Here is a 22,575-nt window from a genome sequence, read left to right as displayed (position 1 = left end):
CTAGGCCACCTCCGCACTCCAGTCCCTTGTAGAATACACACCACCGTGTTCTCCCACTTGCTGCTACGCTCCTTCTTGGCCCACCTAAGCACGCACATCATCGGTCAAACGAACCGGTGGAAAACCACACCACACCGCCTGTGGCGGCTCATTCGGTTTGGGCCTCCTGGCCAGTATTCTGTGGGCCCCCTCCAGCTCCAAGGGCCCCTGGAAGGACCCAGCTCCCATCAGTAAGTTCAACAAAATGACCACATAGGCCCCCAAGTCTGACCCTTCCAGCCCCTCAGTGAGGCCCAGGATCCGCAAATGTTTCCGCCTTGACCGGTTCTCCATCTCCTCGAAACCGCTCCTGCCACTTCTTGTGGAGCGCCTCGTGCATCTCCACCTTTACCGCGAGGGCCGCGGCCTCATCCTCTCTTTCAGAGGCTTGTTGTCGGAGCTCCCGGATCTCCACCCCCTGGGCTGTTTGCGTCACCAGCAGCTTGTCCGTATTTGCCTTCAGCGAGTCCAGCAGCTCCACTTTGTGCTCTTGAAAACCGCGCTGGAGAGTCTCCTGCTGCACCTGCGCCCACTGCCTCCATTCCTCGAGGCCTCCGCCGGCCGCCATCTTGATTCTCTTCCCCCGCTTTTTCTTAGGCGCTGCCACCGCTATTCTGCTGGCCCCGCTCCTGATCAAGGCCATAGACCACTGGGGATCCGCTGCAGACACCTTCCCACGTTGGGAACCGTTGAGCAAGTACTGCTGGGGCCCTTAAAAGAGCCCAAAAGTCCGTTCCTGGTGGGAGCTGCCGAACGTGCGGCATTGCCGCAACCGGAAGTCCGCGACGCGCCATCACTGGCAGCGGGATTCTCCATTCCCGCTGCTGGCCAATGGGATTTCCCATTGTAGGCACCCCAATCTGCCAGGAAACCCACGGGTGGGGGTGCGTTTCTGGCGGAACAGAGAAGTCCGCCAATGGAGAATTCACCTTAGGCCTTAAATTAGGCCCTTAATTTACATACCTTAAGTGACTATTCCCACCAAACCACGCACAGGACATCGGGATCATCTCTAATCCACTTCTCCATGCCTCTGACCCCATCCTGTGCCGTCCCTTGAATGGAACACCCACTCATCCAGGTCCCTGACCCACATCTCATGCATTCCCTCTCACCACTGACTCACCCTTGCCAGTCCCAAATCTCCATGCTAGCTGCTATTCTCCTGCTCCCCACCTTGTGGGACAGAGTTTAATCAGGAAATCCTATGATCTCAAACATAACTGTGCAAAGCATGCCATCTTTGAACAAACGTGCGGCTCTGACTTTATCTGAAGGTAGGGCATAGGTTTTTTAATGTTTTACGCAAATGAGTATTCATGGCATGTAAATGTGATACAAGTGGGAACCCACCAAAGGCCAAGGTGAGGGCCGACAGGCCGCAAACATGCCTTTGACTTAATCTCTGCATCTCATCTACGATCGAGAAATCTAAATTTCAGCTCCCACTTAATTCAGTCACTCTGCACGGCACGTTCCCCACTCTAGCAGGTTCTAGAAAATACCCCCCGTTAAGCCAGGAAGCGAGGATTCAACCCATGAACCTCCAGCTCGGTAATGAGGGTGAAAATGGGATGATATAGATAGGAAAACTATTGTGGCCTATTTATTTAAAAGCTACACTATCTGGTCTTTCGAATTTCAGATTATTTTTTCCAAGCATAAGCAGAGTTTGTGAAATTTGTCACATACCGTCTAAAATGAGTAATTTATACTGGAATTAAGTAGAGTAAATTAACTAATAAATCATTGCTATGGTTTTGAATAAAGATTAGTAAAAGAATAAAGCACTTTATTTTTCATAAAGATACAAAGTTATTTCTCTCAGAGGCACTTTAGAAAACTTGGTGATTGGCTCAGCATACACCCATTTTTGCTGATGTTGCTGCCCTCCACAAATACACATGCTAAATAGTGTATCTTTGGCAATTGTCCCGACACTTTGAACCATAGGGAAATTCAGGTCAAGGAGCAGAAATGTAGCTGCAGGCAGCTACCTGATATAGCTCATATTAAAGGTCTTGTGCAGGCTTTGAAACACATGCATCTCCAAGATCCTTTTTAAATTTTTTATGTTTTTGTGTATCTATAATGAAAAGAAGTAATCATGAAACTGTAAATACTAAGAGGAGACTGGATTTATTCATGTCACTATTGCCAATAACTCCCTCTTCGTAGATTAGCTTATATTGAATGTCATATAGAACAATTATAAAAGCTATTATGCACATTTAACACAAAGACATAATGACTAAAAATAACTGTTGGTAAGTCAATTCTATGAAACTGTACTGTACTTATTAAAACCTTCTTCCAATTAGTTTAATGATGCTTTAACCCAGTTATTTGAAATGTTTTGATACCTCCAAAAATAGTGGAGATAGAAATCTCATACAACACTTGAAGCATTTATTTCAAACACTACCAGCATTAGAATATGATAAGGAAGAGATCAATGTATTAATCCAACAAGCATCATAGACAAGTTAACATGGATGGATGGCTGGACAATCTAGTGCTACCACGACTATTTAGTATGAATCTCTATAATGTGACACTGTCAATTTTTTACTTTATGTCTGGCTGAAGAATGAACCTTTGTAGATGATTTTGCAATAAAAATGGCAGTATTTTTCAAAGTTACATTCACTTTCAAGATGGAGAGTTGGAACAAGAAGATGAAAAGAAAAGTAAGCTTAGAATAGGCGTGATATAGGATATATTACACCACAGTAAAACTAATAAAAGGCATATAGGTGAGGAGAGAAAATATGACATAAAGAATATTTCAAGCAAGGGCAATGTCTATAAAATTATGCAAGCTTATATTTAAAATATATATACTTTTATTACATTTTTAACATTTTATACATAAGAAAGAAAACATGCCCCACCCCAACCAGAACTCGTACAAAAAAAACCCTCCAGCTGGACCATATCCTCCTCCAGGATCCTCCCATAAATCCCTGAGGAATCCGCCCCCTCCAAGCCCGCCACTGACAGAACTATCTCCAAGAGTAAGGAAGGCAGCATCACTGAGAATGAAGGAAAGATCTTCCTCACAAAATCCCACACCTGCGTATGCTGGAATGTTCCAGACCTTGGGATCCCAAACTCCTCTGTCAATTCCTCCAAACCCGCAAACCAGAACAAATTCCTCATTCCTACTATCCCCTTGTCCTCCCAGCCTTCTAACCTAGCCGGTTCAAACAGGTGACTTACACAGATCGGCGTCATCTTCAACACCATCCTTAATTTAAAATGCTGACACAAATGCCTCCAAACCTTCAGAGTAGCTACTATCACCGAATTATCCGAGTATTTCCCTGGGGAGAATGGGAGCGGCACCATCACCAGCGCCAGAAGCCCCGCCCCCTTACATGAACCCGACTCCACCTTAACCCAAATTTCCTCTTGTTGCCCGTACCAGCCGAGCACCTTTTCAGTGTTTGCCACCCCGTCTTAAAAATTTAATTCGGCAGAGTCAAACCACCCGACTATCGACCCCTCTGAAGCACCATTTTCCAATTTCTGGCTATCTTGCCTATCCAGATAAACAATGTAACCAACCACTCCACTCCCAGAAAAATGCTTTTGGCAAAAACACTGGCTGGCATTAGAATAAAACTAAAAACCGTGCTAACATATTCACCTTCATCGATTGAACCTGGCCAGCCAATGCAGAGGGAGCCTGTTCCACCTCTGTAAATCTGCCTTACCCTACCCACTTACAGAGCAGGGACTAATCTCGAGCAACCTGCACCCCCAGATACCTAAAGTGGGAGATTGCCACAGAAAACGCACACCCCCCCCCCCAAATGCGCACTCTTCCCTGGCTACACTAAATCTAAGGAACCACTAGAGGGGCTGGTTTAGCTCACTGGGCTAAATAGCTGGCTTTTAAAGCAGACCAAGCAGGCCAGCAGCATGGTTCGATTCCCGTACCAGCCTCCCCGGACAGGCGCCGGAATGTGGTGACTAGGGGCTTTTCACAGTAACTTCATTGAAGCCTACTCGTGACAATAAGCGATTTTCATTTCATTTCATTTCAAAATGGCTGCCTGCCTCATCGTTTCTGGGAGTTCCACTCCTTGCCACCACATCCTCAAACATCTCCACCAATAATGATACCAGCCGGTCTGCAAACTTCTCCGTAAAAATCCATCGGGAATGTGGTGAATGTAACTTAGTAATTCACACTGTATTTACCAATACCATTGTAAGCGCAGTAGCGTTATCGGACCACTAGGGGGAGTAGCTCTGGGAATGCTCAGGAGTTTGTACAGGGCTCCACCCTTGGCTCCGCCCACGACTCCTCCCCCTGGACTTGCTGTATAAATACCCTTGTCCAGAGCCAGCCTGCAGTTCATCGAGAGTTCAACGGGTAACAGGCTGGCTCTGTAGTAAGTAGATTAAAACCACTGTTCATATCTTAAAGCACGTGAAAAGTGAATTGATGGTTCCATCAATTTAATCTACTTAAGAACAGTCAGGATCGATCATGGAATCAGCCCTCAAGCCTGGACGCCTGGAACTCGACCCATAGGATGCAGAGGCAAAAGAAATCTTCTCCCACTGGCTGCAGTGCTTTAAGGCCTACCTGACAGAAGCGAGCACAGCCGAAACAACAGAGGAACAGAAGTTAAGTCTACCGCACGCGAGTGTGAGCCACAGAATCTCTACGCAACTAAACTCGGCCGGTTCATATACTGCAGCGCTAGTGATACTCGATAAGATGTATGTAAGGGCCATTAACGAAGTTTACGCACGCCATGTGTTCACGACTCGCCGCCAGCGGCCTACAGAATCACTCGCCGAATTTCTAAGAGAGCTCAATAATCTATCAAATGACTGTAACTATCAAGCGGTTACCGCGGCTGAACATAGAGAACTTGCTGTACGCGATGTTTTTGTAGCGGGCCTCAGGTCTAATTATGTGCGCCAACGACTGCTGGAAAAGGGGGCCCAAGACTTAGAAACAACTGAGGAAATTGCTACCATGATGGAGGTCTCCTTCCGCAGCCTCACCTCGTTCCCTGCGGACCCCGCGACCCAATCATGGGCCCCTGACCAGCGACTCCCCCAGGCCTGTGCCACGCTGCCCCAGCCAGTCACTATGCTGCTCCAGCCACTACACGGCATTCGAGGCCGATGGCCGCCTCTTCCATTTCCTCCAGGTCCCCTTCGGCGTCACTAATGGGGTCTCGGTGTTCCAATGAGCAATGGACCGAATGGTGGACCAGTACGGGCTGCGGGCCACGTTTCCGTATTTGGACAATGTCACCATCTGCGGCTATGACCAGCAGGACCACGACGCCAACCTCCACCGTTTTCTCCAGACGGCACAGAAATTAAACATCACCTACAACAAAGGGTTTTCCGCAAGTTTTCCGAACAACCAGACTAGCCATCCTCGGCTATGTAGTGGAAAACGGAGTCCTGGGACCCAGCCAGCCCCTCTAGTGGTTCCTTAGATGTAGTGTAGCCAGGGAAGAGTGCGGATTTGGGGGGGGGGGGGGGTGCGTTTTCTGTGGCAATCTCCCACTTTAAATACGGGGGATCTTATAGAAACATTTAAAATTATGAAGGGAATAGATAGGATAGATGCGGGCAGGTTGTTTCCACTGGCGGGTGACAGCAGAACTAGGGGGCATAGCCTCAAAATAAGGGGAAGTATTTAGAACTGAGTTTAGGAGGAACTTCTTCACCCAAAGGGTTGTGAATCTATGGAATTCCTTTCCCAGTGAAGCAGTTGAGGCTCCTTCATTACATGTTTTAAGGTAAAGATAGATAGTTTTTTGAAGAATAAAGGGATTAAGGGTTATGGTGTTCGGGCCGGAAAGTGGAGCTGAGTCCACAAAAGATCAGCCATGATCTAATTGAATGGCGGAGCAGGCTCGAGGGGCCAGATGGCCTACTCCTGCTCCTAGTTCTTATGTTCTTATGTTCTTATGTATGACCCTTAGAACTCCCCTCCCCCATTGCCCCAAGGCCCTCAAACGGTGCTTGGGCTCTTCTCCTACTACGCCCAGTGGGTCCCTCAATATGCGGACAAAGCCCGCCCACTCTTTAAGGCCACACGATTTCCCCTGTCATCTGAGGCACGCCAGGCCTTCAATTGCATCAAGGAGGACATCGCCAAAACGGCCATGCGGGCGGTGGATGAATCCACTCCATTCCAGGTAGAGGCGACGCCTCAGAGGTAGCTCTAGCAGCCACACTAAATCAGGCAGGGAGACCAGTCGCATTTTTCTCCCGTACCCTCTCCGCTTCAGAATTCCGACACTCCTCAGTCGAGAAAGAAGCACAAGCCATTGTGGAGGCTATTCGTTACTGGAGGAACTACCTCGCAGGTAGGAGATTCACCCTCATCACCGACCAAAGATCGGTTGCCTTTATGTTTGATAACTCGCAAAGGGGCAAAATAAAAAATGATAAAATTCTTCGGTGGAGGATCGAACTCTCCACCTATAGCTACGATATTAAGTATCGACCCGGGAAGCTCAACGAGCCTCCGGATGCCCTATCCCACGGGACATGCGCCAGCGTGCAGATTGACCGACTGAAAGTCATCCACAACGACCTCTGCCACCGGGGGGTCACCCGGCTCGCCCTACATCAGAGCCCGAAACCTGCCTTTCTCCAACGAGGGGTAAAAGTGGTCACCAGGGACTGCCCGATCTGTGCGGAATGCAAACCGCACTTCTATAGACCAGACAGGGCCCACCTGGTCAAGGCTTCTAGGACCTTTGAACGCCTCACGATTGATTTCAAAGGGCCACTCCCCTCAACTAACAAGAACGTTTACTTTCTAAACGTCGTAGATGAGTTCTCCTGTTTCCCATTCGCTATCCCGTGCCCCGACATGACCTCCCACACAGTCATTAGGGCCCTGCATTGCATCTTCACCCTGTTTGGTTTCCCCAGCTACGTGCACAGCGACCGGGGTTCATCCTTCATGAGCGACGAGCTGTGTCAGTACCTGCTCGACAAGGGCATTGCCTCGAGCAGGATTACCAGCTACAACCCCAGGGGGAACGGGCAGGTGGAAAGGGAGAACGCAACGGTCTGGAAAGCTCCAAGTCTCCCAGTGGCAGAAAGTCCTCCGAGATGCGCTTCACGCTATTAGGTCCCTCTTATGCACAGCGACCAATCAGACCCCTCATGAGAGGCTCTTCATATTTTACAGGGGCACTACCATGGCGGTCTCACTTCCGGCATGGCTGAGGTCACCGGGCCCGGTACTCCTGAGGAAACACGTCAGGGCACACAAAACCGACCCCCTTTTTGAGAAGGCACGCCTGCTCCACTCCAACCCCCAGTACGCCTTTGTCGAGTTCCCTGACGGCCGCCAGGACACAGTATCCCTCCGGGATCTGGCACACGCCGGATCCAGCGCTCCCTCTACCCCCACAGAAGGACCCCTCACCCGACACTCCATGCTGCCGCCCCATCGCGCTCCCGAGCCCACGAGCGCGCTCCACCAGTTCCGTGCACCCGCACCGGCCAGCCCCCAGCGCCCCCAGTCCCCGGTCGAACCAGAAGAGTATGAAGCTCGGACACAACCCTCCCTGGAGTCCACCATCGGACCCCAGCACACAACACCCATCCAGCCACCGCAAGAGGCTGCAACCCCGGTGCTCCGCAGATCACAGCAGACAGTTCGGCTACCGGACAGACTTACTTTGTAGACCACCACCCCCGCCGGAATTGATTTTTTTTGCAGGGGGTGAATGTGGTGAATGTAACTTAGTAATTCACACTGCATTTACCAATACCATTGTAAGCGCAGTAGCGTTATCCGACCACTAGGGGGAGTAGCTCTGGGAATGCTCAGGAATGCTCAGGAAAAACTGCATCATCTCCGACTCATCCCTGGCTCTCCAATCTGTCCAGCTTTTGATAAAACTCCTCAAATTCCCTATTCACCTTCTCTGAAGCAGACACCAACACCTCACTCACCTCCCGTATCTGAACAATCTCCAGGGACGCCGCCTGCCACCTAAACTGGCCAGCCAACAAACGGCTGGCCTTCTCCCCATATTCGTACTTTGCTCCTTTTGCCCGTCTCAACTGGCGCACCATCTTGCCTGTGGACAACAGATCAAACTGTGTCTGCGATACCTTCTTAACGGCCAGAAACTCGGGGGTGGGATCTTCCGGATACTTGCCATCAACCTCCAAACTGTCATTTATCAGTCTCTGCCACTCCTCCCTTGCCTCCTTCTCAGCCTGCACCTTATGTGAGATTATCTCACCTCTCACCACCGCTTTCAAAGCCTCCTATAACAACAACGGTGAAACCTCTCCATTTTCATTAAACTCCACGTAGTAAACAATCACCCTCACCATCTTCACGCAGAACCCCAAGTCCACTAGCAACCCCACATCCAACTGCCCAGCAGCCGCCGCACCGGCCCTCTCTCTAGGTGTGGGGCATGATCAGAAATGATGATCGCTGAGTACTCTGCCATCCTTACCTCCGGCAACAAGGACCGCTCCATGATGAAAAATTCAATCCAAGAATATACTTTGTGCACTGGAGAAAAGAAAAAACATCCTCTGCCCCCCGGAAGCTCCACGGGTCTACTCCCCCCATCTACTTCACAAACGCCACCAACTCCTTCGCACAGTGGTTAGCACAGTTCCCGTACCAGCCTCCCCGGACAGGCGCCAGAATGTGGCGACTAGGGGCTTTTCACAGTAACTTCATTGAAGCCTACTCGTGACAATAAGCGATTTTCATTTCATTTCATTTCATTCAGTTACTACACAGCTCCAGAATCCCAGGGTCAATTCCCGGCTTAGGTCAGTGTCTGCGCGGAGTCAGCACGTTCTCCCCATGTCTGCGTGGGTGTCCTCCGGGTGCTCCGGTTTCCTCCCACAGTCCAAAGATGTGCAGGCTAGGCGGATTGGCCATGCTAAATTGCCCCTTAGTGTCCGAAAAAGGTTAGGTAGGTAGGTGAGGTTATGGGGATAGGGTGGAGGGTGGGATTGGGTGGTGGTATGGACTTAGGTAGGGTGCTCTTTCCAAGGGCTGGTGCAGACTCGATGGGACGAATGGCCTCCTTCTGCACTGTAAATTCTATGATCTATGATTTACCCCTCAAGGAGACCAAAGACCTTGGCCTAGAATGATTCTCTCTCGGGTTCAAGGCCATATTCAATTCCCCACCCACCGAATCAACTGATGTGTGTCCATATCCGGGATGGCCACGAACATCTTTTTCTTGAACTCTACATCATCTCAATTCGGGGCATACACGCTAACCAACACCACCGACCCTCCAAAGTACCCGTTACTATCACGTACCTGTCCCCCTGATCTGCCACCACTGTCTCTATCTGAAACTGCACTCTCTTCTTAATCAGTATCACCACCCCCGGCACTGCTATCAAAGCCAGAGTGAAACACCTGACAAACCCAACAAAGCCTTACCTTGTCTTTCACCCGCAAATGGGTCTCCTGCTGCAACAATACATCGGCCCTCAAACCCTTCAAATGAGCGAAAACTCTCAGCAACCCCCCCTTCCCCCACCTCTCTCCCATTCACTAGCCAACTCCAGTTGGCTAGTGAGGTTATCCCCACCAGAGCCCTCATCCTAACAAAGAAACTAATGGCAGACACCCCACACCCAATCCATCCACCTCAAATATCAAAACTCCCCTATCACCTAACTCATCCCGAAACTGTCATTCTCCTCTCCTCCCCACCTGCATACCCCCTCCAACCCAAAACACCCCCAGAAAGGAGAAAGGCAACCCCACCACGGAAACACCACCCAAACAAAATGTAATTTTAACGGTAACTTATGTACAAAGAAATTAAAGGGCACCAACAACAAAACAGGTCCCCCTCATCCAACCACCAAACCAAAGTCCAAGGACGGGATTCTCCGAGCCTCCACACTCGGAGTGGGGCGGAGAATGGGTGGTAGACCCGCGATCGGGTCCAACGCCACTCCCTTGATTCTCCGGGACCGGAGAATCACGCTAATCGCGCACATGTCGTGGGCCATTGAAAGAGGCCCCCGCAGCGATTATCTGCCAACAACTGGCCAAGTTCCTGCTGACGTGGTTCACTCATGGTTCCACCCGGTGGGCACTTGGGGTCCGCAGGCCGCCCTGGTGGGGTGGGGGATCCGTCATGGGGGGGCCTCCTGGACAGCCAGGCTCGCGATTGGGGCCACGGATCGGCGGGTGCGTGCAATCTGAGGGGGGGGCCCTATATTGTCGGGCTGACCCGTGTTGTGGTCCGCCATGTTTCGCGCGGCCGCCGCTGCAGGCTGCCACCGTGCACTTGCACGGACCCCCGGCCGGAAGTGCATGGCCTCGTATCAGCAGCCGGAGTATGAGGAGCGCTCTGGGCCCTGCATGCCCCCTGCAAATCGGAGAATCACCCTGGACTTTCTCCAAGAAAATCCAGGGTGATTCGCGCCGGTTTTCTCGAGGGCATGGGGACATAGTCCCATTATCAGAGAATTCCGCCCCAAGTGTCTATCTCAGTTCAGTCCCAATCCTTCCGCCTTTGCGAACACCTCCGCCTCCTCCGCCATCTCAAAATAATGGTCCCTGGAGTTGTGCGTGACCCTCAGCCTCTCCAGGTAGAACCACCCCCCGAAGCTTACTCCATACTTCAAAAGCGCTGCCTTTGCTTTGTTACATAAGAACATAAGAACTAGGAGCAGGAGTAGGCCATATGGCCCCTCGAACCTGCTCCGCCATTCAATGAGATCATGGCTGATCTTAAAGGCCATGTTAAAGGCCATACGCCCCCAGCTCCACCATGACATACTCAAAAACCGCTGCCTCCCCACCTCACCTCCCAATTCTGCTTGGCCCATCTCAAGACCTGTTCCTTCATCTGGTAATTATGAAAACAGACAATCACAACTCTTGGTGGCTCATTCGCCTATGGTTTCGGCTGGAGCAACCGGTGGCCCTATCCAGCTCGGAGGGTCGGGGGGGGGCATCCTCCTCTACCTCCAACAGCTTTGCGAACATCTACACAAAATAATTTGTTAGCCTCGTGTCCTCCACACCCTCAGGTAGCTCCACAAACCTGAGATTCAGCCATCGCGACCCGTTCTCAAAGTCCTCAACCTTGGACCTTAAGCCCTTAGTTCTGTCTTCCATCTTCAGCAACTCCACTTCTAGCGAGGCAAGCTGGTCACTGTGTGATGACAGAGCTTCCTCCATCCCTCAGCACCTCACCATCCTCCCGCACTGTCTCCGACATCTTTCCAGGAGCCTCCTTTATCAGGGCCAGTGATAAATCTATGTCCATTGTCTCCCTCTCTTGCCATTCAAAATGTTTGGAAATTTGCCGCTCAACTCCACCGCCATCATGTGGCCAGGGTATCCACTGTAATGGGCACAGCACCACCCGTCGAGCTTGCTCTCACCATATTTCCTCCATCAGAACTCCTCACCGTAGTTGAATCTGCCCATGGACAAGCGCACGTTCCCTTTCTCCCAATATTCCTTTGGGATTTCAACATCCTCTAGCCCACAATTCTGGTCGGATAGGTTTACAAACAAAAAACATGCAAAGTGTGGGTGACTAGAGCCAAAAACCAAGGACTCTAGTGGGAGCCACCAACGTGGGACCTTCACCAACATATCATCATCGAAAGTCTGTAAGCTTCTATTACTCATGTTGAATTAACATTACAACAATAAAGTTTATTCAGAAAATTGAATCGCAAAATTACTCTAATATTTCTGTTTGTTTGGTGGCGGGATTGGGAGCTGCAACAAGGCTGGTATTACCAGGAGTGTGAGTTGTAACAAAGCTGGTATTACCAGGAGTGTGCGCTGTAACAAAGCTGGTATTACCAGGAGTGTGAGTTGTAACAAAGCTGGTATTACCAGGAGTGTGAGTTGTAACAAAGCTGGTATTACCAGGAGTGTGCGCTGTAACAAAGCTGGTATTACCAGGAGTGTGAGTTGTAACAAAGCTGGTATTACCAGGAGTGTGAGCTGTAACAAAGCTGATATTACCAGGAGTGTCAGTTGTAACAAAGCTGGTATTACCAGGAGTGTGAGTTGTAACAAAGCTGGTATTACCAGGAGTGTGAGTTGCAACAAAGCTGGTATTACCAGGAGTGTGCGCTGTAACAAAGCTGGTATTACCAGGAGTGTGAGCTGTAACAAAGCTGGTATTACCAGGAGTGTGCGCTGTAACAAAGCTGGTATTACCAGGAGTGTGAGTTGTAACAAAGCTGGTATTACCAGGAGTGTGAGCTGTAACAAGCTGGTATTACCAGGAGTGTGAGCTGTAACAAAGCTGGTATTACCAGGAGTGTGAGTTGTAACAAAGCTGGTATTACCAGGAGTGTGAGTTGTAACAAAGCTGGTATTACCAGGAGTGTGAGTTGTAACAAAGCTGGTATTACCAGGAGTGTGCGTTGTAACAAAGCTGGTATTACCAGGATTGTGAGTTGTAACAAAGCTGGTATTACCAGGAGTGTGAGCTGTAACAAAGCTGATATTACCAGGAGTGTGAGTTGTAACAAAGCTGGTATTACCAGGAGTGTGAGTTGCAACAAAGCTGGTATTACCAGGAGTGTGCGCTGTAACAAAGCTGGTATTACCAGGAGTGTGAGTTGTAACAAAGCTGGTATTACCAGGAGTGTGAGCTGTAACAAAGCTGGTATTACCAGGAGTGTGAGTTGTAACAAAGCTGGTATTACCAGGAGTGTGAGTTGTAACAAAGCTGGTATTACCAGGAGTGTGAGCTGTAACAAAGCTGGTATTACCAGGAGTGTGCAGCTTGTAACAAAGCTGAGTATTACCAGGAGTGTGAGCTGTAACAAAGCTGGTATTACCAGGAGTGTGAGCTGTAACAAAGCTGGTATTACCAGGAGTGTGAGTTGTAACAACGCTGGTATTACCAGGAGTGTGAGTTGTAGCAAAGCTGATATTACCAGGAGTGTGCGCTGTAGCAAAGCTGATATTACCAGGCGTGTGCGCTGTAACAAAGCTGGTATTACCAGGCGTGTGAACTGTAACAAAGCTGGTATTACCAGGGTGTGAACTGTAAGACTGAAAAACAATTTAAGATCCTGTGGTGACAAAATTACTCAGAGGCCCCTTTGTTTTTCTGTCAGTTGCAGTGGCAAATTAACAGTATCTTCCAGAAAATGGTGAAGAACTGACTGCCAGGTACAACCTGTTTTGTCCGGCTTAGTAGTTCTATATATGTTTGCAAGACAAATATTATTGAGTCAAGGTGATGGTCAGGAAACCCCATGCCAAGAGTTCCCCTTCCATTGGCTTGATTGAGATTTGCGCTGGATTCTCCGACAGCGGGATGCTCCATTTTACCAGCAGCCCGGGGGTTTTCCACCAGCGTGGAGCTGCCCACAATGGGAAACCCCATTGACTAGCCGGCGTAACGGAACATCCCGCCAGCGGGGTGAAACAGAAACTGACGCAGCGGGGCAGAGAATCCAGCCTGGAATCTCTAGAGACCAGTAATCATAGTGAGTTCGCCATGCTGCCTAATGGGTGGCCTCCAAGTAAAAACAGTGATTTGGAATACCTCGCCACTCTCCCTCTACCCCTGTCCAGGAAAATGGAACAGGAAATAAATAGATTGACCCTCTCATATGTGGAGCCTGAAAGAATGAACTAGGGGGGCCTCAAAGCCTGGAGGATGGCAGTGAAGCTTCTGTTTGTATGAATTCATAGCACCAGAGTTTCACTTGTACTGGAGTTTGTGCTCCCCACTGATCCTGTAAATCTGGCATGGTAGGCCCTAAAAATTTGGGAGCTACAAACCAATTCTAAATGCTGGGTCAAGCCCTGAGGCATTTTTGGATTTGGGTTAGGTGTGTGGTGTCCAGCATTATGGTCAAGGTGGAATAATGGATATTTTGTCAACTCCCATGAATATTAATAACGATCTATAAAAACGAAAACAACATAATTTGCATTTTATAGTGCCTTTAATGTACCAAAACGTTTCAAGGAGCTTCACAGGTGCATTGCAAAATAAATTTGACAGCGAGCCACATAAGGAATGTTTGGTTTTAGCAAGCATCTTTAAGGATGGAAGCAAGGTTGGGTGGCAGAGAGGTAGAGGGCGAGAATTCCGCAGCTTGGGGCCTGGGCAAGGCACAATGAAATGAAAATGAAAATCGCTTATTGTCACGAGTAGGCTTCAATGAAGTTACTGTGAAAAGCCCCTAGTCGCCACATTCCGGCGCCTGTTCGGGGAGGCTGTTACGGGAATTGAACCGTGCTGCTGGCCTGCCCTGGTCTGCTTTCAAAGCCAGCGATTTAGCCCAGTGTGCTAAACAACCGCCAATGGAGGAGTGATTAAAATCAGAATGTGCAAGAGGTGTGAAGTGGAATGGTGCAAACATCTTGGAAGATTGTGACACCAGAGACGATGACAGAGACAGGGAGGGCCAAGGCCATATAGGGATTTGAAAACAAGGATATGAATTTTAAAATCGAGATGTTGCTTAACCAGGAGCCAACATCGGTCAGAGAGTACGAGGACGATCGGTAAACGCGACTTGGCATGAATTAGGTCGTTGGCAGCGGGTGCTTCGATGACCTCAAGTCATGAAAGTTGTAAGGTGAGAGGCCGGCCAGGAATGCATTTAATTGTCAAATCTAGAGGTAATCTAAACATAGATAAGGCTTGTATCATTTAATTCCAGTGCTCTCATTCTATTTCCATGATAAACTTCCTTAAACTATGCTCCACATGAAAGCTATTTCCTCCGGAATACCTTTGAAAAAGTTGGGGAAAGAAAAAGATCTTGCACAGGACATAAGATAAACGTCATCCCACTCCGGCCTTTGTTAGGATAAATGTTCCCCATGATTTGTTGTCTAATATGGAGGCCATCTCTCCCGTACATCAACAATAGGAAACTCACTTTATCATCACAGCTCTACAAATTAGTTCCAGCTTTGACAAAGTCACCCACACTCGAAACTTTAGCTCCCTTCTCTCTCCACAGATACTATTTGACCTGTTGAGATTGTCCAGTATTTTCTGCTTTTGTTTCAGATTCCAGCATCCACAGTAATTTGCTTTTAAATTAGTTAATTGTGTGTTTTCTCATTCAAGACAGCCCCGACAGCCCGTTAACGTACCTGAAACATATCATTTGCACACTTCCGGCACAAGTTATGCTGGCATGGGAGAATAACGACGGGTTGGAAAACATTTCTAAACGATCGGACAAATCAGTTGCTTTTCCAGGTTGTCCATGGTTTGCCGATCATTAGTCAGGAGGTTGTAGTCCATGGACGTGGTCATGTCAGAAAGTTTCCAAGATTCGGGCTAACTGCTAAACTTAATTTCAGACGTTAAACTGTGTCAGCTTCTCTTTACCCTTTCTTCCTGGCCAGGACGGAGGTTGTGACCTGATTGACGAGAACACTTACTGTTTCTGCATGGGTCACAGTGTTTTGCATTGGATTAGAGGGTTTGATGTTGTTTTTAGCAACAGTACGTCAGCCGTTGCTATGTTTGCCATGCACTGCTAAGTCTGTTTCCTTATATGAAACTGGCACTGAATGAGATTGACTGCCAGAGCTGCTGTCTGTCTTCTATCTTTCTTCCCAAGCTTACACCTGTCAGCAAGCACGTCCAAAACAGCTGCTTCTCTGGACACTGACATTTAGAAAGAAACGTTCTTTCTGCCGAATTGAAACAAAAGCCGTCAAATAGAATTACACATAATAACTTTTTGCCAAATTCACAGCCTCCCAAGACAGTAGTGCAGCGATATGCGAATAGATTGCATTTTATTAAAATATCTTGGCACCATGACAATGACTGCTGAAAACCTTGACAGTACTGCACTGGCTCGGTCAAATTTACAACCAAGCTAAAGTTTTAAATAGCAAAGAGGTTCTGTACCTAGTTTGCATGTATCACAAGGTTTAAGAGAGTCTACTATCACATTCTGATTAAATATAAAATGATGGAATGCCTCTGAACAATATTTAAATATTTTATGCATTTTGCTTTGATATAAAATGAATAAGTATTTCCATTTTTAAAGTGATTGAAAGGTAACTGTGAGGAATCATTTTGCGCAAATTGAAATCAGTAGTAAGCTTTGTTATGGTGTATTTTTTGAAAATGTATTTTATTCCATGCCATGTAACCAACAAAATACAAAGTACACAGTCCATCAAATCACAATCCACAGTTTGTACAATTTCTCCCTTTTTATCCTCTCCCCCTGCCTCATGACGAAAACCTCCTCAAATAGCGTCATGGCTGGCCTCCACCACACCTCGAAACCCTCCTCTGATCCCCTCAACTCAATTTAATCTTTTCCAACCGGAGAAAGCTGTACAAATCCCCCCAGACAGGTCGCCACCCCCGGCGGTGTATCCGACCACCAATTTAACAGAATCCTTCGCTGGGCAATCAGAGAAGCGAAAGTCACAACATCGGCCCCCTTCCCCTCCAGAAGTTCCGGCACTTCCCATACCTCCAAAATTACCACCATAGGGTCCAGCTTGACTTCCACCCCCACTATCTTGGATAGCGTTCCGAACACCGCCTCCCAGTATCTCTCCAGCTTCTCGCAGCCTCAGAAAACGTGCACATGATTCGCCGACCTCCACCCACACTTCTCGCTGAAGAACCCACTCGGCCTCGCCACAAGTCATGTGTACCCTGTGCACCACCTTGAACTGAATCAAGCTCATCGTCGTGCAGGAGGAGGTTGAGTTCACCAGCCGTATCACCTCACACCAGAGTCCCCAGCCTATTTCCCTTCCCAACTCCTCCCATTTACTCTTGATTCTCACCACCTGTGCCTCACCCTGCTCCCCTAATCATCCGTATATATCCCCAATCCTGCCCTCCTCCAAGTCATCAGGGAGCAGCAGTTACTCCAACAATGTGTTCTCGGTAGCTTGGGGAATGCCCTCCACGCCTTTCACGCAAACTCCCGCACCTGCATATACCTAAACTCACTGCACCTCGGCAGCTCAAACCTCTCCCACAGCTCCTCCATCCCCACAAATTTCCCCCCAGAGAACTATCCCTAACCCGCTCCAGCCCGCCTCCCTCCACTTCCCATAGATCCCATCAATCCCCCCGGCTTCAAAATGTGGTTTCCACACATGGCATCAGCAACGACATCCTTTCTAACTTAAAATGCCTCCATATCTGGTTTCACACTCTTACTGTTGATTGCAGCAGCGGGCTCTCCATATACCTCCCCGGGGCTAACGGCAACGGGGCCGTCACCATGGGCCTCAGACTGGATCCCCTGCGGGACTCCTCCAACCTGACCCACTCGACCACCCCCTATAATTCCTCAGGAAACTAAGGAAATTTGGCTTGTCCACACTGACTCTTACCAACTTTTACAGATGCACCATAGAAAGCATCCTATCGGGCTGCATCACAGCCTGGTATGGCAACTACTCGTCCCAGGACCGCAAGGAACTTCAGAAAGTCGTGAACATCGCCCAGTCCATCACACAAATCTGCCTCCCATCCATTGACTCCATCTACACCTCCCACTGCCTGGGGAAAGCGGGCAGCATAATCAAAGACCCCTCCTACCCGGCTTACTCACTCTTCCAACTTCTTCCATCGGGCAGGAGATACAGAATCTGAGAATACACGAACAGATTCAAAAACAGCTTATTCCCCACTCTTACCAGACTCCTAAATTACTCTCTTATTGACTGACCTCATCAACACTACACTCCTGTATGCTTCACCCGATGCCGGTATCTATGTATTTACATTGTGGACCTTGTGTTGCCCTCTTATGTATTTTCTTTTCTTTTCATGGACTAAATGATCTGTTTGAGCTGCTCACAGAAAAATACTTTTCACTGTACCTCAGTACACGTGACAATAAACAAATGCAATCCAATCACGTATCACCTGAATCCCCAAATACCTAAACCTCTCTCGAGCTCCCTTAAACGGTAGTCCCCCGTCCTGCTGCAATCACTGGGAACACCTCGCTCTACCCCATGTTCAGCTTATACCCGGAGAAGGCGCCAAACCTCTCTAACAGGCCCATGATCCTTCCCATACTCTCCAGTGGGTCCGACACAAACAACAGCTGGTCATCTCCATACGACACCCAGTGCTCCCTGCCCCCACTCACAATTCCTGCCACTCACCCGACCCCTGATGGGCCATTGCCAAAGGCTCAATCGCCGGCACAAATAACAATAGCGACAGTGGACACCTCTGCCTCGTTTCCCTGTGTAACCCAAAGCCCGTGAACTCATCTCGTTCAAGCGCAAGCTTGCCACCCGGGATGAATACAAAAGATGCACCCACCCACAAACTTGATCCCAAACCTTCCCAAAATTTCAAACAAGTAACTCCACTCCACCTGGTCAAAGGCCTTCTCAGCATCCCTACAAACAATAACTTCCGTCACCTGCCCTCGTGACGGAGTCATAACTACATTTAACAGCCTTCTGATATTACTGGGGAGCTGCTTACCCTTCACAAAGCCCTCAGAGACCACCCCTGACACACACCCCTCCACCCTACCCACTAACACCATCGCCATAACTTTCACATCAGTATTCAACCAGTTGGGCCTGTACGACTCGCAATCTAGCAGATCTTTCCCCTTCTTTGGGGTCAGTGTAATTGATGCCTGTGTCAGCATCTCTGGTCGCTACCCCCTCTCCACTGCCTCGCTGAACATCCCCAGCAGGTGAGGGGCTAACTCTGTTCCAAACAGCTGATAAAACTTCACCGGAAAGCCATCCGGCCCTTCCCAGACTGCATCCCCTTGATACTATCTGTCACCTCCCTCAGCCCTAGAGGCTCCTCCAATGCCTGCCTCTTCTCTTCCTCCAACTCTATGAACTCCAACTCATCCAAGAATTGTCCCATCCCCCTCTTGTCCACTCGCTCGGCCTTATACAACTTCTCATAATGCACCATAAAAACTTATTTTATCTTCCCCAGCTCTGAAACCACCTCCCATTCTTCACCCGCACCCTTAATATTTCCCGAAATGCCACCTGCCGCCACAACTGGTGGGCCACATGCAGCTCAACTTCTCTCCATATTTGTACTGCTTCCCCTCACCCTCCGTAGCTGCCCCACCGCTTTGTCTGTCGTCAACCTGTCAACTTGCCCCTGCAGCCTCTTCCTCTCTGCTAGCAGCTCCTTCGTGGGGACCTCCCTCCCGAGTATCTCCTATCCACCTCAACCATCCTGTCCAACAGCCGCCTCTGCTCCTCCCTCCTCCTTCTATCTCTGTGAGCCTCGAACGGGATAATCTCCCCTCGTATCACCGTCTTCAATGCCTCCCAAAACATGACCGCCAACACCTCCCTATTCTGATTAAGCTCCACATAATTCCTAATCACCAGTCTCAGCTTTTCACAAAATGCCTTATCCCCCAAGAGACCCGAATCTAACCTGCACCTAGGCCCTGCACCTGCCCTGAGCTAAGCCTAACCTCCAACCAACGTGCCACATGATCCAAAATCACAATTCCCGCATACTCCGCCCCCACCATCCCCATCAGCACAGCCTGACTCAACACAAAGAAATCGATTGTGGATTACACCTTATACATGTGCAAGAACCAGTACTCGCTCCCTCCCGGGTTCCTAAACCTCCAAGCATCCAGCAACCCTATTCTATCCATAAACCCTCCCAGCTCCTTTGCCATTCTCGACCTTCCCATCGACTTGGGGCTTGACCTGCCAACTTCGGCTCCAATACACAGTTAAAATCTCCTCCCATGATCAACTGGTGCATATCCAAATCTGGGATCGCTACCAGCACCCTCTTTACAAATCCCGCATCATCCCAATTAGGCGGATATACATTGACTAGCATCATCAGCGTCCCTTCCACATACCTTCCCCCCGGGTCCTACACTTTCCTGGCCCCCACAAACCCTGTCCTCTTGTTCAACAAAATAGCCACCCTTCTCAAATTCAAATCAAACTATGAGTGAAAAACTTTCTCCACCCATCCCATCCTCAGCATAACCTGATCCTTTGCCCGGAGATGCGTCTCCTGTAGAAAAATCACCTCCGCTCTCAAACCCCTCAGGTGCGCAAAAGCCCAGGACCTCTTAACTGGTCTATTTAGGCCCTGGACGTTACATGTCATGACTCTTACCGGTGGCTTAGGCCTCAATTCCCCTCTACCATTCAGCCATCATCCTCCACCAGCTCTGCCTCACTTAATAGTGGCCTGAACTGGGTCCATGCAAGATGGTCCCCTCTCCGCCCATGACCACGCTCAACCTCCCACCCTGCCACGTCACATTCTCCTCCTGCACATCGCCCTTCCCCCCTCCACCTGTCCACCCCTCATGACCTCCTCCTACATCACACCTCCGTTCACTAGCTTTGCTTGCTAGGGTGGCATCTCCCTCCCAGCACACCACTGCACACCCTGCCCCCCCGCCAGTCCCTCCTTCACCTGCGGAACCCCCTGAATACCGACAAGACCATCAACCCCACAAAGAGGACCCCGTCATACACACCCCTTACATGAAAAATAAGGCACCTAAAATCACAAATGCCGTCCCCCCAAAAAAACACAATAACAGGAAGAATTTACAATATAAAAACAGCCACAAACCCAATTTTTTCAGACAACCCCTCCACCCCACACCAGTCCCCCAACGTATGGTCCCTTATAAAGTTGTTCGCCTCCTCTGGCGTCTCAAAGTAATACTCCCGGCCTTTGCATGTTAACCAAAGTCTCGTTGATACAGCACTGCCTTGGCCTTGTTGAATCCCACGCGCCTCTTCGCCAGCTCCCCTGCCAATGTCCTTGTATATTGGCAGCACGGTAGCACAAGTGGCTAGCACTGTGGCTTCACAGCGCCAGAGTCCCAGGTTCAATTCCCTGCTGGGTTACTGTCTGTGTGGAGTCTGCACGTTCTCCCCGTGTCTGCGTGGGTTTCCTCCTGGTTCACAGTCCAAAGACGTGCAGGTTAGATGAATTGGCCATGCTAAATTGCCTTTAGTATCCGAAAAGATTAGGAGGGGTTATTGGGTTACGGGTATGGGATGGAAGTGAGGGCTTGGGTGGGTCAGTGCAGACTCGGTGGGCCGAATGACCTCCTTCTGCACTGTATGTTCTATGTTCTACGTTCTATATCTAGACTCGATTACCATCCCAATCACAGACTCGCTTTGCCCTGGCCCACCTTAGGATCTTCTCCTTTTCCAAAACTTGTACAACCGCATAATCATCGGCCGTGGCGGCTATCCTGCTCTCAGCTTCTGCCTTAAAGACCGGTGGGCCAGATCCACCTCTGGGACCTTGTACAACACCTCCCCCACCAGCCAGCCAGCATCCTCAACACGTACTGTCGTGGAAATTATAAGAAAGACAAATGCTCGAGCTTCGATTCAGGAAATATATTTGACACAAATTTGCGGAGAGGGCCGCGTTTGGCTAAATAGCCATTCCACGGTACTCTAAATTATACAGTTGAAAACCATTATGTTTATAATGTGAAATAAACAACTTTTCAGAAATAAAACCTTGGGAACATACGCAAGAGGAAATATGAATGTGTTTGCCCTTGGTTTAAAAACAATTCTCGTACGCATTTGTTATCCTTTGGGAGGACAGTGTGTTATCACAATAAGGCTGAGAACAAAATATTAAGCAGTATAATTTCCGTTACCTGACCTTCTAAATTTTGTTCAGAAAGTGTTAAAAATATAGTCAAACAATCCTATTATGCAGTGCTGTTTTCTTTCATAACAACTAGATATTAATGTATGCTCTAAGTGGGCAACTAATCCTCACATTAATTTCCCTTCCACACGTACTTTGTGGTACTTGTTCCTTCCACATCCTCTGGCAGACCCACAATCCACAAGTTCTGCCACCTGGGCCTGTTCTTCTGCTCCTCCACCTTAACCTGCAACGTCTTGCACAGATCCCCCAGGATCCCCACCTCCACCTCCAAAGACACAATCTGATTGCTCTGGTCGGATACCACCATCTCCACGTAGCGTATCGTCACCCCTTCTGCCTCGAGGCACTTCTCCACCCGGTCCAACAACCCTTGCAGAGGTGCCACTGCTCCCTCAATCACCTTCGACCAGTTGTTCTGCATCTCCTTTCTTTGCTGACAAAATTCCTCCTTCATGATGCTCATCAACTGCTCCATATGAGGTTTCCCACCGATGGCGACCATTCCCCCTCTGCCATTCTCAAAATTGTCGCTGCGCTACAGGTTTCCTCCAACACCTTAGCCAGGTCCTTAACTGTCTTCTGCCGGGTCTGATAGCCAGTAGACATGCCAATCCAGGAGAGAACCTCCTCTCCTACACCTTCCGCTCCACATGCCGAAACTACCCCACTAACTAAAGTGCCGGAGCTGCTCTGTGTGTCACCACTCCCCCATGGTCGCCACCAGAGGCATTATGATCTATTTGTGAGACATGTGCACTGTAGAACATGCCAGGAGCAAAACTAGAACAAACCAGGAACAGTACCAAGAGTGCCTAAAAATGAGGTGCCAACTATAACGCAGGACCACGTGCCAAATAGGGGAAGCAACATGTAA

At 49.1% G+C, this 22,575-nt stretch overlaps 1 protein-coding gene across 1 annotated transcript in view; it reads right to left on the bottom strand.

Annotated features, from left to right (window-relative positions):
- The window catches only part of LOC119972579 (tripartite motif-containing protein 54-like), a 155,101-nt gene extending 139,656 nt beyond the window's left edge, over positions 1-15,445 (bottom strand). Inside the window, exon 1 of the mRNA XM_038809498.1 lies at positions 15,158-15,445. Within this exon, the coding sequence (XP_038665426.1) occupies positions 15,158-15,166 (9 nt within the window). The 5' untranslated portion in view covers positions 15,167-15,445. The remainder of the gene's footprint in view (positions 1-15,157) is intronic.
- Positions 15,446-22,575: the final 7,130 nt, after the last annotated feature.

The sequence above is a fragment of the Scyliorhinus canicula genome, chromosome 10, assembly GCF_902713615.1.
Source record: "Scyliorhinus canicula chromosome 10, sScyCan1.1, whole genome shotgun sequence".
NCBI lineage: Eukaryota > Metazoa > Chordata > Chondrichthyes > Carcharhiniformes > Scyliorhinidae > Scyliorhinus > Scyliorhinus canicula.
Note: the sequence above shows the minus strand (reverse complement) of the source record. Positions and strands in the feature narration are given on the sequence as shown.